The sequence below is a fragment of the Zonotrichia albicollis genome, chromosome Z (assembly GCF_047830755.1).
Source record: "Zonotrichia albicollis isolate bZonAlb1 chromosome Z, bZonAlb1.hap1, whole genome shotgun sequence".
NCBI classification, from domain to species: domain Eukaryota; kingdom Metazoa; phylum Chordata; class Aves; order Passeriformes; family Passerellidae; genus Zonotrichia; species Zonotrichia albicollis.
This window is the reverse complement of record NC_133860.1, coordinates 51,715,893-51,731,691: the sequence shown is the minus strand read 5'-3', so window position 1 is coordinate 51,731,691 and position 15,799 is coordinate 51,715,893. Positions and strand designations below refer to the sequence as shown.

Below are 15,799 nucleotides of genomic sequence, written 5' to 3'. Positions count from 1 at the left end.
TATAACACAGTGCAGAAGCTTGACAAGCCTAGATGTCCAGAACACCGAACATAAATGAAAATTACACAGGATTTAGCAAAATAACACTGCAGCTGAAAGAAAAGCAACCAAGGTAAATGCAGTGATTATTGCCTATGTATCTGAAAGTATCTACAGGTAATAACTGAAACAGAGAACCATACTAAAACATAATTTAATTTGTCTGGGATAGAGTTAATTTTCTTGTGAGAATTCTCTGTAGTCCTGTGTTTCAGTCTGGTAACCAGCTCCATGTTAATTGATAACACTCCAATATTTTAGTTATTGCTGCATAGGGCTTTGTACATCATCATGGCTTTTTTCATTATGTGCACAACTCAGCCAGCAGGCTGTGACAGGACAGCTGGCCTCAGCTGACCAAATTACACTGTGCAACATCAAGTTCAGAGATAAAACCCTGTGTTTTCCAAGGTAGCTCTTCCTTGAGGTATCAGGGTGCTGACTGATCTCTGCATTATTATTTTCTTTTGATTGTTTTTCCCCCATAATTCATGTATTACATTGCCTTTATCTCAACTCTCAAGCTTTTTTCTTTTGCCCTTTCAATTCTGTCCTCCATTGATTAAGCAAATACCTGTGTGAGGGCTTTGGTGCTGGCTGCTGTCAACTCATCACAATTATTTAGTAACACAATTTTCATAAGGAAAATAAAATCTAAAAGCCCACAAAAACTCCTGTTTCACCTCTAACTTCTCCTTCATTTCAAGTTTTGACCCTTCCCTCAACAACTTTTTCTCTATATATGATGGATGCATAAAAGTATTTCGGACACTCTTCTTTTTTCAAGCTGCTGTGACACTTCAAGCTACAACTATTAAGCATCTCTGCAGTAGAAACAAGGAAAAAATGTTTTGATAAAAACCAACAACAATGCAACTAAACAGGTAATCAATGCATACAGTACCATTGACTAATTATAGCTTTCATCTATGAGTTTATTAATCTTACCTCCATTGCATAGTTCTGGAAAATGCTGGATAAACTAGTATTATGTGAAGAGCTGTGCTCTGATTTCTCAGAATCTAGAAGTTTCATACTTTTTGGGAATGAAACTTCACCTGTACAAAAAAAGTCATTTGAGTTTTGTTTTCAAGCAAAGAAAAATTAATCCATTCCCAAAGAAAATAACTTCTGTTAAACCAAGGCAAGAAAATTATTCCAAAAGATCTCCAAAGATATGAGTATCTCACTGACATTACAAATACAACACAGATAATGTTCACGATTAACATTTCTATGTTATCATTCTAACACAATATATCACAGATTAGTAAAAGAAAAACACTAAGAAAAAACAGACTGGTAAAGAGCAGTAAGATTGCTCAATGTATATCAACTATAAAAAGTTGACTAGCCATGATTTCTTGAATAATACATCCATATGTAAACAGTAAATGTAAGGACAGCACCAGGTGAGGTGTATGATACCAAAAATGCCATTACTGCACATTTATTTTCCTCTTTTAACACCGCACTAAACAAAATATTTTTTTATTGGTAATGCTAGATTTTATGATTATGAACCTTGTCCAGGACAAGGGGAAAAGGAGTTGGAATACATTCACTAGAAGGAAATGGATGGGATCACTCCTAGAAGGCAAAATTATCAGAATTACTTTTTTACAAGCCCAAATTTTTCTAAAGAAAAGAAATCACCGCCAGTATCCTCTCATCATAAAGAAGTCTCCTGTGTTTTTTCAGCTCAAGATTATGTTTGTGAACAAATTTTGCATATCCTGTTGACTGCCACTCTTTATAGTTAGCTCTAATAACCCTCCTAACTAACTGGAACTAGAAGACATCTTGTCGAGATTTTGTGATATGGGGGCACTTTATCTCCACTGTGCAAGACAGTTCTTCCTCTCTTGATATTTCTCTCTCTCTGTAAAGCAGACAGCTTTACCATATTTGCATCACTGAAGTACTGTATTACAAAGGGACCTAAACCAACCCCACTGCAGGTTCAGAAACACATCTTTTTTCTCAAAATAAGAATCAAATCTATCTGAATTAAATCTGAACTGAAAATTACTAGATTTATTTTTCCAGTTCTACATCTGGCAGAGAGGAGGGAAGGAAGGTTTGCAACAGGCTCACGGTCATCAACTATTTACCTACATAAGTTCAAATCAAGTATGTATCCAACAGATCCTATTCCATGGTAAAGATGGATAACTTTTAGCATGTATTGCTTTAAGTTTTTTGTGGGCATGAACTACAGGGTTGTTCTGTTGATTTGGTTTTGGTGGGTTTGCTTCTTTCCTCCCTCAAATGATCTGTCTCTGTTAGTTATGAAACTATTCGCAGTTGCCAAACTGCTCAGCTTTTCTGTACTAATATTTCACTATTAATACTTTCATGAGTTTACATGAATGAGCAGGTGTTTCTTGCTGTAACTAGTTAGCAATCTTCCTATCACATACACAGGAAGTATTTTATGGTTAAACTCCTGCATATTGTATCAGCTTTTTATACATTCAACAAAGAAAGAAGCATTAGCTACTTGCTACTGCTAGAGAACAGTATAGAATGGAAGTAAAAACTTGCTTCTAATATTCTAAAGGGCTTGAAATAGTTTCACATTATCATAGCTTCCACTGTTTTGAGTGATTTCATACACAACAATTTTCCCTGATTGTTGTATTATAATCAAATTATCAGAGGAAAATAAAACCAAATCATCTCACCTGCACTGTAATGCTGTCTTCCTACATCTCCACCACTGCTGCTACTACCAAGACTAGTAGTGCTTTGTGCAAGCTCATTTGTAAGTAGGCCTGGGACTCCAGTTCTTGATGACAGATTATCTCCTAAAATACTATCTTCAAAGCCCACAGGGAAGTTATAGTCTGGTCGATGGCTTTCTTCCTTTAATGCAAGAAGAAAAAGTAGCATTTTTTAGTACCTCCACTTCTATTTTTATCCTAAAGAATAAATAATTAAACTAGCAGATTAAGAAAAATCTCGTTGTAACAAAAATTATCAAATGTAAGATTAATCTATGTAGACTCAAAAAGTGCAGATACTGGACAAAGCAGGAGGATGTTGAAAAACTGACAAACTGAGTGACAAAATAATAGTGATATAAATTTATTCATTACAGAGAAACAGGAAAAATTATGCAGACACATCTTTCGAAGGCACAATAACAAGACATCACAAAAAAAAGAGGAAGTTACAATATTTATCTCTCTATATCTTCTTTCATTCTTGTCATTAGTATGTGAAATGTTTTACTCTGAAAAACACTCTGTTAGTCACAGAAGAACCATAACACTTAGGTTCCCAATTCCTGATAAGTAAATTTACTAGATCTCAGGCTGTACGTTACTTTGACCCTCACCAATCTGACTTCCTGGGTTTGTAATTTATTTTCACAACCTAGTTTTCTAAAGTAAGACAGGGCAGTATGGCATCATTTAAAGTGACATAAATTTGTTCTTTCCAGGGTTTCTTGGTTTGGTTTCTTTACATATAAATAAAAAGATTAATAAAGAAATGGGAGACTTTTGTTGAGAACAAAAAGCTAAAACTTACTGCATTGAGACCATCTAATTTCCTTTTGTCTGAAAGGTGAGAGTTTTTTTAAGGGCAAGGAAAAACACCATAGATAAAGTGTAGTTTTATTAACTAATAAAAGTCAATACTTAATTAAAAAGTAAAAAACACCTAGAGAAGCAATCTTCTGGACATAGAAGTCAGCCCTCTAACTTTGTGTCCCCGAACTTTTCATACTGAAAAACACCTACCTCATCATCTGAGTAACTATATGCTGATGTTACCACTCCCCACATCTTACTGGCCACACTGGCAGCCTGCTTCATGCTTGATTTCAAAACATCAATTTTTGGTCCAGACAGTATATTGTCTAACTTCAGACTGGATAAAGTTGTTACGACAGTTCCCAGTGAGCCATGCGGGGAAGAACGAGCCAGTCCTGTCAAAGATGACGACCGCTCCTTTTGAACTTGTGGGTGAGCTTGTTGCTTTGATCGTACAGTGAATGTTTTGGATCTGCAGACAGAAGGACTTCTTCGACTTTCATAACACTTGGAGGACGGCAGGATGGGATCCAAGGGCAGGCTTGACCTTCGTTCTTGGGAGTGACCAAGTGTACCAGAAGCTTCTGCTTCCTTATCTGGCTTGTGTAGTTCCATGCTGGGAAACTTACTACCCAAGGGGTTCTTCAAATTCATATAGCTCTCTATTTCATCTGCCAAATTACGTGCTGCAACTGGTGACATCAACTTTTCCCCAGATTCTGGATAACCTGGTTGTGTGCTGTCAGTAGCTAGCAAAGACAGAGGGTCCAAGCCAACTTCAACATCTTCCCTTTCAATAGGCTTAACCACTCCATAAAAGCTATTTCTTTTAGCAGTTGCATCTTTGGATTCAGGTTTCTGGTTTTCAGACTCAGCTGATTGCTCAAGATTTATGTCTTCCACTGTAGTCATGTTTCCATCTCTTCCATTCTCAAGATCCTCCTGTCCTTCCCCAGGCTCTTCCAGCACTGGTGAAGACCTATGTTCTAGGTCCCAATCACTCTGAGTCACACCACTCCAAGTGCCACTCATATCAGAAACCTGCTGGTCAGTGATATTTTCAAAGCTGTGGGATTTAGGTGAAGTTTTGGTCCCAGATAAAGCTGCTGTTAAGATCTTGGCATCTGCTCCCATCATGATTGCTATTTCTTTAGAATGCAAGTCCAAGCTGCCTTTCTTCAGCAGCATTCCAGCCCTGCTTTCACTACTGAAACTGCAGCTTCTCTCTGAAAACAGTTTTTGTCTCTTCTGTCTTTTTTCACTTATCTTCTTAGGAGAAACATCACCAAAGACTGAATCTTCAACTGAATCCTGAGTTATGAACAGTGGGCTAGAAACTGTTTCTGAAAGAGAAAATGCATTAATAATATGGTATTCATAGCCACAAAAAATGCTTATTTCCTGAAATGCAAAATCTCCTTAATCTCCTTACATACAGAAGACTGGGAGTACTACAGTTCCAACATATCCATTAAGAAGTTACACTAGCATGAACACATTATTTCACTGCAAAGACATCCTGCATATCAAAAGCCACCTACTCTTTGGAATCAAAGCTGCTTATGGCTTCGACGTTCTTTCCCTGTGCCAACACCCAGAGAGTAAGTAGTACATCCATGAACTAAAGGAAACTACAATTTTAAATAAAAGTTACTCTGATTGGTTTTAGTTTCCCTGCCCCCCCCCCTCCCCGAGAGCTACATTCAAGATTTAAACACCAAACACCATAGTTCATTCTGGTTCTGAAAAAAACTATAATGTGTGTCTGGTCAATACAGATGCATTATTTAATTTATGACACAGATGTATATTTAGAAAAAACTAATTAAGTTTAGCATGTGGAAGCCATAAACAAATCTTACAAATGTTTCTATTTCCTATGGGTAATTTGGAATATTTACTACCTAGATAGTTGTGTTAGCAAAGTAAAAATCTTCATAAGTATGGAAATTCTACTATATTAGGATCTCAAGAGAAGACGTGTTGCATCACATCCACCTGCTGGAGAATGTTTGAATCTCACATAAATGCTGCTTCTTAGCTAGCCATGTGTTCTCATAATTGCCAAAATGTTCCAAGAAACTTCTTACCTGCAACTCTGTTCTGTGCTATCAAGCTACACTGAAGCTGGACTACCTTATCTTAGTAAAAAGCAGACAGAAAGGCAGAAAAAATAATTGATCCCCAAGATTTGGCTTTTATATATCCATAAATCTTCTTCATCACAAATCTTGAGATAAGTAAGTAAATTTTGTATTGCACAAAGACAACACACATTGTTCCTGCATTACAGAATGGCAATGTAAGCTGCAGGAATAGAGACAGACTTTTGTCCAAGATCAGCAAGGTTTAGATGACAAAATCAAGACTGGACACACTATTTCTCTTTGTTTCCTACTGTATTACTGAAACACTCTCAGTGCAGGGCAGGGAAAATCTTGATTTCAGTCTACAGAACAGTGATTTTCAACCTTAGAATCTACAGGTTCCTTCTATGTTACCTGCACAGGGTAATGGTGGAAAGCAAACATTGTGCAAGACATCTGCACCTTGAAAGAAGTTCTATTTCTTTTCGTTATATGAAACAGATTGCAAAACACTACAGCACAACAAGATCAGGACTTTAGCAAGCTCTGTTTCCCCCAGTGACTCACCATCACTGCCCTTCCTTCCATTGCTATCAAAAATGCCTGATGGAACTTTCACTATACTGTTACCCCAAGCAGGTGGATCAGCTGGACTCGGAGTTTCTATATTCAGCTGTTGCTTTTCATAAGATTTTTCTGTAGAAATCTCTGCAAGAAAGAGAATGTGAACATTAGGAGATAGATAGATATGGATATATAAAGTTATGATTTAACTTAGTAATTATTTGCACTGGTACATAAAATATAAACTCTAACTGTCGCCTTATGTAATAACAAACTAAAGGGTCAGTCCTACCAGGTACTGTGCATTTCCTGGAAGCAATACTCAGAAAGGTTGCCAGCATTATGCAGAGAGTGCTTAGCCGTTCACAGGGTTATAGCATTTGCCAATTTCTCCCCATGGTATTTTTTCAACTAACCAAAGCATAATAAGAACAGCAGTTCACAGATTTTCATGCAGGGCAATTTGTTTAATGAGAGCTTTAAAAGCCCTAACTCACATAACGGATCTCATAACTCAGATATGAAACAAATTCAGTAAGGAAAACAACAAAATACAGAAAAACTAAGAACAGAAGACAGGAGATGACCCTAAGGCTGTCTATAGCTGGGAAGAGTTTGTGAGAAAAAGTAGCACCTTTTATTAGGTCAACAGGTACAGCTAAAAAAATTATCAAGATTTCAAACAGATAAAAGAGGGAAATGGAATGTAAATTACTGCATACCCCAACATTTGTCCATTTTTTCCATCTATATTAGGTTGATCTAATAAAAGGCTATTTCTACCTATACACATTCCACTCCTATAATTTAGGACATAGAAGTAAAATAACTATATGAAATCTACCGTATTCGGAGCACTGGAATACTATTAATTCAATACGCTGAGTATCTGTGGTATTCTAATGCATGAAGCCATTTATTACCAAAAGCCTTCACCAACATAAACACGCATACTTAACCTCCTATTAAGTCTTCAAGGTTAGAAGAAATATCTTTCTCTACGTGTGTTTCAGTTGCAGGAAGACTATCCTCACCATCTCTCAAGAGTTCATCCTTGGATCTGTAACCCTGGTCTGATTGACCACCTGTTACAAGAAATACAAATACATGCTTCAAACTTGTTCTCCCTTCCTAAATTTGTTTTCAATAAGAAAATAAAGGATCTGAAATTTATTTGTTTCACATGTTATCTCTCCAGAAAAGTTCATGTTAAGATCTCCAAAATGTCTAATTTGTGGAAAGACCTACTCAACTCAGTGATGATAACACCAGAGATAATTCAGCTATACTAATCCAAACTTACTTTTCTAATTATACTAAATATGAGTTATTCACCTAGGAGCACTATGGTGACTAACTATTTTTAATACACTGTATCTGCTCTCCTTCCTTTCCTATCACATTAGCCTGAAATATTTATCTGCTGGGTAGGCTAAATTCTCAAATGCATTAACAAAAGAAATTTAGACAAGCACAGCCATAATTGAGCAAGCGTCTAACAGTGAATACAGCCCTGGAAAAAACCTGTACTATAAACTGTGCCATATCTTTGCACTGTATGCCAAAGTATAAATTGTAATAGAAAAAAAGTAAAACTACAAAGATTTTTTTAAAAGTCTGTTCCTCTGCTATACTAGTTAAGCTTGCCAGCTGTAACTCACTAAAAACCCAAAAATTTACAGTAATCAAAGAAATCTGTCACATACAGAAAGTCTCTTTTCTCTGGTTTTTTTTTTATCTGAAGTGCTGCTGCATGTGCAAAAAGACAAAAATTCTACATGGACACATTTCACAGCAACATGTTAAAGTGGATTGTTCACATACTTCAGAGTACCTATTGGCACTCATTACTGCAACAAAAAAGATCAAAGTAAGTTATTGAGTGTGAAAGGTGTTAGGAAGCTCCATAAAATTTGGGTGACAGATACCATTCATCTACCATACATATCACTGCTATTTATTTTACCAACAAATAACAATTATGTTAAAAATAATTAAAAATTTGAGCAGCCATCAATTAATACATTTGGCTACTATATTAAAAACTTTTTATATAGAACATTGAGTTCTGACATTCACAGGTGATTATTTTTTCCTCTGTCAGATTTTCAGTAATGTTAGTATCCCTGCCTTGAGCAGAAGTATCAATACCCCATCAATAAATGGGTGAATTACCTGCAGGAGTAACATTCAAGGGTAGAAATAATGCACACGTGCATCCAAGGCTTCACACCATAAGTCTGCACCCCACACCGTGATAGCCAAGGACAAATGCGGCACCCAAGAGACAGCAAAGAGCAAAAAGCAGAGCAACAAAGAGCAGAGAGACGGGAAGTTCAGTAATCTAGGCAGACATATCAGGTGAAGCACAGAGATCAGACTCAAAGTTCTCTTTACAGAAGGGCTCAAGATATTAAAAACATGAAGAGTGTGCAAGAATAATTTTGTGCATTAAGTTTTGAAGTACACACAGAAAGGAAGTTTAGTTGAAACTGCACAGGTAAGATGTGATCAGTACTAGAGCAGATAAGAAGAACCATGCATTTTGTCCTGTCATCCTAAATTATTAACTTCCTGTGCACTCTTTTTACTTCAGTTTGTCAGGAGGAGTGCACACTATATTTAACGTGGAGTTTTCCTCCAGCTTATCACCTGCCTTTCCATTCCCACAGTGTCTCCTGAAAACTGCATGACAAGGTTCTGACAATTTCTGTATTTATTTCAAAGGTTAGCCACTACTATTAAGACACTTGAATACGGTGTTTAAAAGCATAGTTTTACCATAACCTAACATAACATACTAATAACATACATGAATGCTAATTAGACCTTTCTGAGATATTACAAAGGAAAAACATTTTCAAGTGTTACCTTCAAATCACCTCACCAAACATAATTTTTTTCACAGAAAGATTTTACTGACATTGACTACCATTTCTGTGAATAAATGACAGCATGCAAAAATTAAACAGCCTCATATGTCAGAGGCTTCATACCTTTTCTGAAAGTTAACACAAAAAGCAGGGTACATAAGACCACAGCAAAACATTTCTTTTCATATAACAGTATTTCTGCTATGGTACATTCTGAATTAAAGCATGATGTGAAGTAAAGGAGAAATGTTCAACAATAGTGTGCAACAAAGTGTACTTTTTTATGCAAGTTAACTCCACACTTCTCTACAGCCTCAAGAAGGGAAAGCAGTAGTTGTAAAGGGGAAATCAACAGGAGACTAGAAAATCTAGCCTTTTGGGGAACTGTTAGTAGTAAACCCAGCAGAATCTAGTACCTGTGCTAGAGTGATTATCAACGGAATCAAGCCTGACTAAGTCACTGACGAAGAGGGTGTGCTCCCCACTGTTAGCATCATTAGAACTATCCACGCTACCATGGCTCACCATGTCCCCATCACTTCCACCCGTGGGAGTCCGCAGAACTGAAGACATGAACAAGAGCTGGTTAGTAAGAGAGAACTTAATTATTCAGATTTTTAAATAAATCTAAGCTCTTCAGACAACAGTAAACACTTCTGCTCACACATATCAAATAAGAGTATGAAATTCTGGCAACAGAAATCAAGATAATTAATTCTTCAGTATGCAAAAGACATTCTAATCCTGTCATAAGCATCAAGTTGGCAAATATCAATTTTTATACATTTAAGGACAGATTTTCCACTTTCAAAAGCCACAATGTTAGCTGCAATCCCTCTGAAAGTACGTTATGCCCTTGTTCACCAGAAAAAAATCTATTTTAACTAACTCATTACCTGGTATCACAGGCACTTGTGGGATCTGCATTGATTTCTTCAGGCACTGCCTAAACTGCACTGTGCCATGAACTACATTTCGTACCTTTGTCCACAGGAATATGCCACTGCGGTTACCACTAGGCCAAGAAGACTCTAAAACCGCCTGCAGAAAGAGACATTTTGCAATAACAGAAAACAGTATGGAAGTTACATTAAAAAAACACAGTACGGTGAGAAGCTTCACCCCTGCCACCAATAAAAAAAGCATTTAATGCCAACCATGTGAAGTAGGACAAAAACCTAAATTTTTATGAGCTCTTGCCTTTTATTCCACAGGTCAGTACAAAATAGTTGAGTATAACCAGACTATGGATCAAAATTACTTTAATTAAACAAAGTGGGTTTTGTTCTTATCTATGTATTTTGATAGTAACAGAAGACCATAGTAACATCTCCTTTCTTTTTCCTTTATATAGTTTACCATGAAGTGTCATCAGGAACTTGGAAGCAAGGAAAGAGAGGGAGGCTACTCCAATTTGCCTAATTCCAGCCTTCATCCATTCTGGATCTTGCTATCTTAAAGAATACACCTTAGAATAGATTTATTGGATGTGGAAGCACTAGATGGTTCCAAAATTTGCAAATGGAAACAGTGTAAATCTGTATTTCAATAGAGTTTTTGGTTAGCCAAAGAGCATGGGAATGTAAATTTAACATTGTAGAACCATTTAGTGTAGATTCAGTCATTCTGTAAGCATGTCCAAAAGGATGGCTTGACTAACAGAATCAGCAAGTCCAAGTGAAGAGCTGCAAGAAACAACCTTAAAAACATGCTACCAGACATTGGGAGTGACAACTGCAAAAGGCACTGGACCCTTACCTTATTGTAATAACCATAGGTGATGGCATTTGGCTGTATTCCAGCATTTTTCATTTCAAAAAGAACTCTCACAGCCTGAACAGGCTGACCCCACAGTCCACAGAGCTGCATTACTACTCTGTAACAGACCTGACAAGATACAGAAATGTGTAAATGGACTACAGACAAGAATTTTGAAGTGTCTTAAGCTCTTTCCTGATTTACAACTTTTACACATGTTAAAGGAAAAACTAAGAACAACTAGTTAGTCCATAACATGCTAGCCAGAAGAGGGAGCAAAAATTAAAGAGCAAGTCACAGAAACTGAAATAACATCAACAGTCACTGTTGACCATGTCAATTTTTTTTTTTTTCACTCAAGTCTGCTGTTTGAGAAATAAAGGAGATAAGGTGCCCACATGAAAAGCATGACAACTTGCTGCTTTGTGCCAGGGGATACTACTGAAAGAACTGTATGCTGCACACAAACCCATCATCCCTTCAGTGCAGAAAGGCTGCAAAGCACTAATTAAAGTGCAATAAAAACCAGGGATATTCAATAACTTCCTTCTGGAAGTCATCTGTGAGAAGACTAGCAACACTGAGTTGGAGCAGACCCAGCATACACTATACTGGGATCAAAAAGGGACTTAATTTCCAGTTGCTGACTTGAGATGATTTTAAGGTGGCTTTAAACACAGGTCTAACCATAAGTATGCTTAACCTGGTGGTGTCAGCAAAACACACTGTAATTGCACCTTGTCCTCTATTTCACAGTCATGGTAACTTTTTGATTTGCACTTGCCTCATCTAGTGGTTCCACTTCAGTTTTCCTCATTTTAATCAGAACATCATATGCCTGTTGCAGTGCTTTGACCTTGGGATGTGCAACTCTGACATAGGCTGGCAGGCAAATAAACCATAGGCTGTAACTATGACTGAAGAGACACTTAGCCCACTGGGAGGGGCTTACATAATATTTCTTGGCTAATTTATGGGCTGTTTTTATCTCCTGTAAGGGTGAAAAAAACCCACAAAATCAGATAAAAGACATAAGATCTTGAATCTAGAAATCTAACTCAGATGCTGGCTTCTGAGCATTTAATAAAAATAGACACACATTCAGCTGAAGATCCCTTTTTACCATTCTCTTATTAAGATGCTCTGCAAACAAACTCTAGCATCAGGATCAATCTTTATTTCCCCACACTAAGCATTAATTTCAATTTAATTTTATATTACAGTCTAAAGCTTAAAAATGCATTCGACAATAAACTGTAATCTGAGATGGTAATTTTTTAATCTCTTCTGTTTCTTTTATTGGTAAGTTACAGAGACCAAATCTCTAACTTATAGTATAAACAGGCATTGGCAGTTTCACCAAGAAAATTTGTATCTTTCAGTGATCACACAGTGATTACAGTGAGACTCATCTGACCTGTTTTGTCCTCTTTGCCATGAGTGCTGGACTATTTGAAATGCTGTTTCCAGCTGGGTGTCTGCTGAAGGAGAGCTTGAGCTCCTGTGGCCTGTCAAAGAGCTTGAAATCTAGCCGCGGGAAGTTTTTATAGCTATATGGATGATTAAAAAAAAAAAGAAAATAAAAGTTTTTCACATACCTGCTCATAGCAGGAAAGCCATACAAAGACAACTTATATGGGGAAAAATGACAAACAGGAGAATAAAGAACCAGGAGAAATATAAAACAGCAAGATACTTTTAGCCTTACTCACAAATATACTACAAGAAGATGCCTTGGACATTAAGCCCCCAAAGACAATGGAAATAAGAACCAGACTGCTAACCATGTCATGAAGGTCAGGAGAGCACAGATGGTGATTAACAAGGATAACAGCAAAAACCAGAACACTCATGATCCCATGATCAAGAGAGACAGGAAGAAATAAATTGTACCCAGTGTGTCTGAAACTCCACACTTCTTGTACAGGGCTGAAAAAGACTGAATGCAAGAAATCTGAAAAGCGGAGTGCATGTTTTGCTCTTTTGGTTCATCATCTGCAGATCAATACTACTTGGTAGAGTCATAACCCACCCTTCATCATTCCCAACATGGAAGAAAGAGCACTGCACTTGCTACAAAATACACACAAATGGTTCAAACAGGAAGAAGGACACTGAATACATGCAGAAAAGTATTACTATAAAGGTGGCAAGAAGTTAGTGAAAAATTAATACCATATTCCACATGCCCTCACATATACACACCCAGAACACTGACTTCTAGAGGTTCAGAAACTTACCAGATTCTGGGCAGCTCATATCTTTCAAAGAGTTCTTCTGAATGCTGTCTTAAGGCAAGTCTTGCACCAGCACAGAACATCTGCCCTGCTAACCATCACAGACACCCTAATTTCACTCTAGGTGACTGTCTAACTTGTACCTGTATTTTGGTACTCGGTCCTGTCCATCATCAGCTGGTGGTTCGGGTGGCATTATGAACACTGTGTGTTCACTTTTTTGTGACTCATCAAGCTCAATCAAGCGTGTATCTTCAACAGAATCTACGTCAACCTGAAAACAGAGTTTGGACATTAAGTACAGAGTTTATCTTTGTAACAAAATGTCCTTTACAATGTCAATTATGTTGGAATATGTAAAAATATATATTTAATATACACTGTATTTGTATATAAATTATACTTGTTCTAATTGCTCAAATATCAAGTCCACAGCCTTGTATTTGCATTTTTATTTCATGATCAGATATTCCTAAACATTTTCAAGGGCAAAAGTACCTTCTCTCCTTTTTCCGTTCCTTTATCTGGAAAGAGCTGGGAAAAGAAAAAAAAGATTAAGAGTTTCTTCTCAATTCAAAATCAAAATCCTAAATAATTATATTACACCTGTGCTACTTGCTGAAATATTAAAGAAGAAATGGCAATTTTCCATATAACTATAGAAGCAATTCACCTCTTTTTCAAATACTTCAGTGAAGAATCAGCAGTAATCAGTAATGCAGTAATCAGCATATTTTCAACCTGCTGACATTATCTACTGAATACAAAACCCTTAATCTATCAAAGGAAAACTGCTTTCATTTTATTTAGTTGAGAGAAATTTCTGTTTTGCAGCTTTTTCCAATAGGACAACCTGCAGTAATAAATTATTAACAAAGTATTCTCTAGATGCATACCCCACATTTAGCAGAGAAAAGGAAAGTCAAATAAACTTTTGTCCATTCACAAATATTAATCTAATTAGAATCAATACTAAATCAAAGACTCACAGTCTATAAAAACTTGTTAATTTGAAGGCTCAAAAACTTATTAATATGAAGGCTCTCCCAAAAAGAATCATGTACATATGCCTTAAAAAAATACAATTCTATAGCTTGTAACTTTAATATTGTAAACTTGGAATTGCAGAGATGAAGCAATAAATTCCATTACCTACCTAGACCAAAACTATACTGATGTAACTACGATAAAAAAAATAAAAAGAAAAAAAAGGAGCAATCTTTCTCCTAAAACATGCATGTAATGAAAAAACTACATAAACCAGTCCTGACCACATCTGAAACACTAGGCATGTTTAAAGTTGAAATTGTGGGAAAAACTACAATGATGTTTTTGGTCATGGCAAATGACCACTGGTAGCAATTCTACATTAGAGAGAGGAAATGGATGGTATTTTCCTGAAGTGTCAGCTACTGGCAATTCTCACATTATCTTATATATTGAAATCCTACAGGCCTTTAATTAAAATTTTCTCCAACAACACAGGAATTATGATCACACAAGAAGATGAAGAAAGGAAAAAGCAATAATCACCAAGAATTCCAATCCTTTTGAATACTCCCTGCAGAAGTTATGTACCTTCCCAACTAACGGACAGGACAGTAACACAAAGTGAACAGAAGAATATTATGTAGTAGTATATTTTTCACCTTTTCTATGCAGTCATCAAAAAATGCCAAGCCAGTATCCTTGTCACTCACAAAACTGCACTCTTCAATAAAGCGGCTGAATATCTGTGTCTTGGTGAGATGCGTGTAAAACTTTGTATAGGCCCGGTCTCTGCTTTTTAAAAATCCTGGTAATAAAAGGGAACACACAACTAAATACCAGTTAAAGTTCCATAAGAAATTAATACGTGAAATGAGTTAATAAACATAAATCACATAAATCAATAATCAATGTAAATTACTGAAGAGGCCAATACATAAGTATTTGCTTTATCAATAACAACTACTTATATCTATTTGCATTTGGAAGATTAAAATTAACAGCATTTTTAATAGCTACTTTTTTTTTACATCCTTGGCCACCAGTCACACCCATGTAATCCTTTCTCACTCTGTTTGTTCATTCATTGCGCAAAAAAAAGATTACCTTGTATAAAAGCATCCAACAGCTAAAACAATACTAAAATATAAATTACGTTATTCTAAAAAGTGATGGGCTTGATAAAATTGAAAGCTCTACAAATGATTACCTAAAAATCTCTTCTCAAATATGTTACCCAGTAATTTTTAAAAAATCAACAACCCCGAAAGAAGAAACAAGACCCAAAACACCACCACAGAGAAAACCCCTGTGACATTTTATGTAGCATCTGTCTCATGAACAGATCTGAATAGTTAACAGCGATAAGGGAAGTGACATTTGCCAACTATCATTTATTGCTTGCCATATTTCGGATTTCTGCCCCATTTTCTGCTATTTTTCCATTTATATCAAGATCATTACTGAGATTTTAGCATTTTTGCATCATACAAGCTGAGAAATATTTTATAATTCCCAAGAGATGCCCTTGCAGAATATGCCATGATGAGAGGGAACCATGCCACTAAAAAAAAGCTTTTTCTAATACTGGAGCTAGTGCAAACCTGCAGTCCTATATGTATATTTTTGCGTTCCAATCAACTCTGAATAGCTTAACTTTAGACAACTGCAATTTTAAATATTGCCAAGAACTGTACAACCAAAGGGAACTT

The 15,799-nt window shown here is 36.3% G+C and overlaps 1 protein-coding gene across 4 annotated transcripts in view; it reads right to left on the bottom strand.

Moving 5' to 3' along the window:
- DENND4C (DENN domain containing 4C) overlaps positions 1-15,799 on the bottom strand; it is a 71,939-nt gene that overhangs the window by 15,370 nt on the left and 40,770 nt on the right. For all 4 annotated transcript variants that reach the window (XM_074533372.1, XM_005490927.4, XM_074533373.1 and 1 more), the window contains 13 exons: positions 14,750-14,895; positions 13,599-13,634; positions 13,244-13,374; positions 12,281-12,413; positions 11,648-11,854; positions 10,864-10,992; positions 10,002-10,146; positions 9,522-9,668; positions 7,192-7,317; positions 6,236-6,376; positions 3,789-4,924; positions 2,727-2,907; positions 988-1,097 (listed from right to left, as the gene is read on the bottom strand). In XM_074533372.1, coding sequence (XP_074389473.1) covers positions 988-1,097; positions 2,727-2,907; positions 3,789-4,924; positions 6,236-6,376; positions 7,192-7,317; positions 9,522-9,668; positions 10,002-10,146; positions 10,864-10,992; positions 11,648-11,854; positions 12,281-12,413; positions 13,244-13,374; positions 13,599-13,634; positions 14,750-14,895 — 2,768 coding nt within the window. The remainder of the gene's footprint in view (positions 1-987; positions 1,098-2,726; positions 2,908-3,788; positions 4,925-6,235; positions 6,377-7,191; positions 7,318-9,521; positions 9,669-10,001; positions 10,147-10,863; positions 10,993-11,647; positions 11,855-12,280; positions 12,414-13,243; positions 13,375-13,598; positions 13,635-14,749; positions 14,896-15,799) is intronic.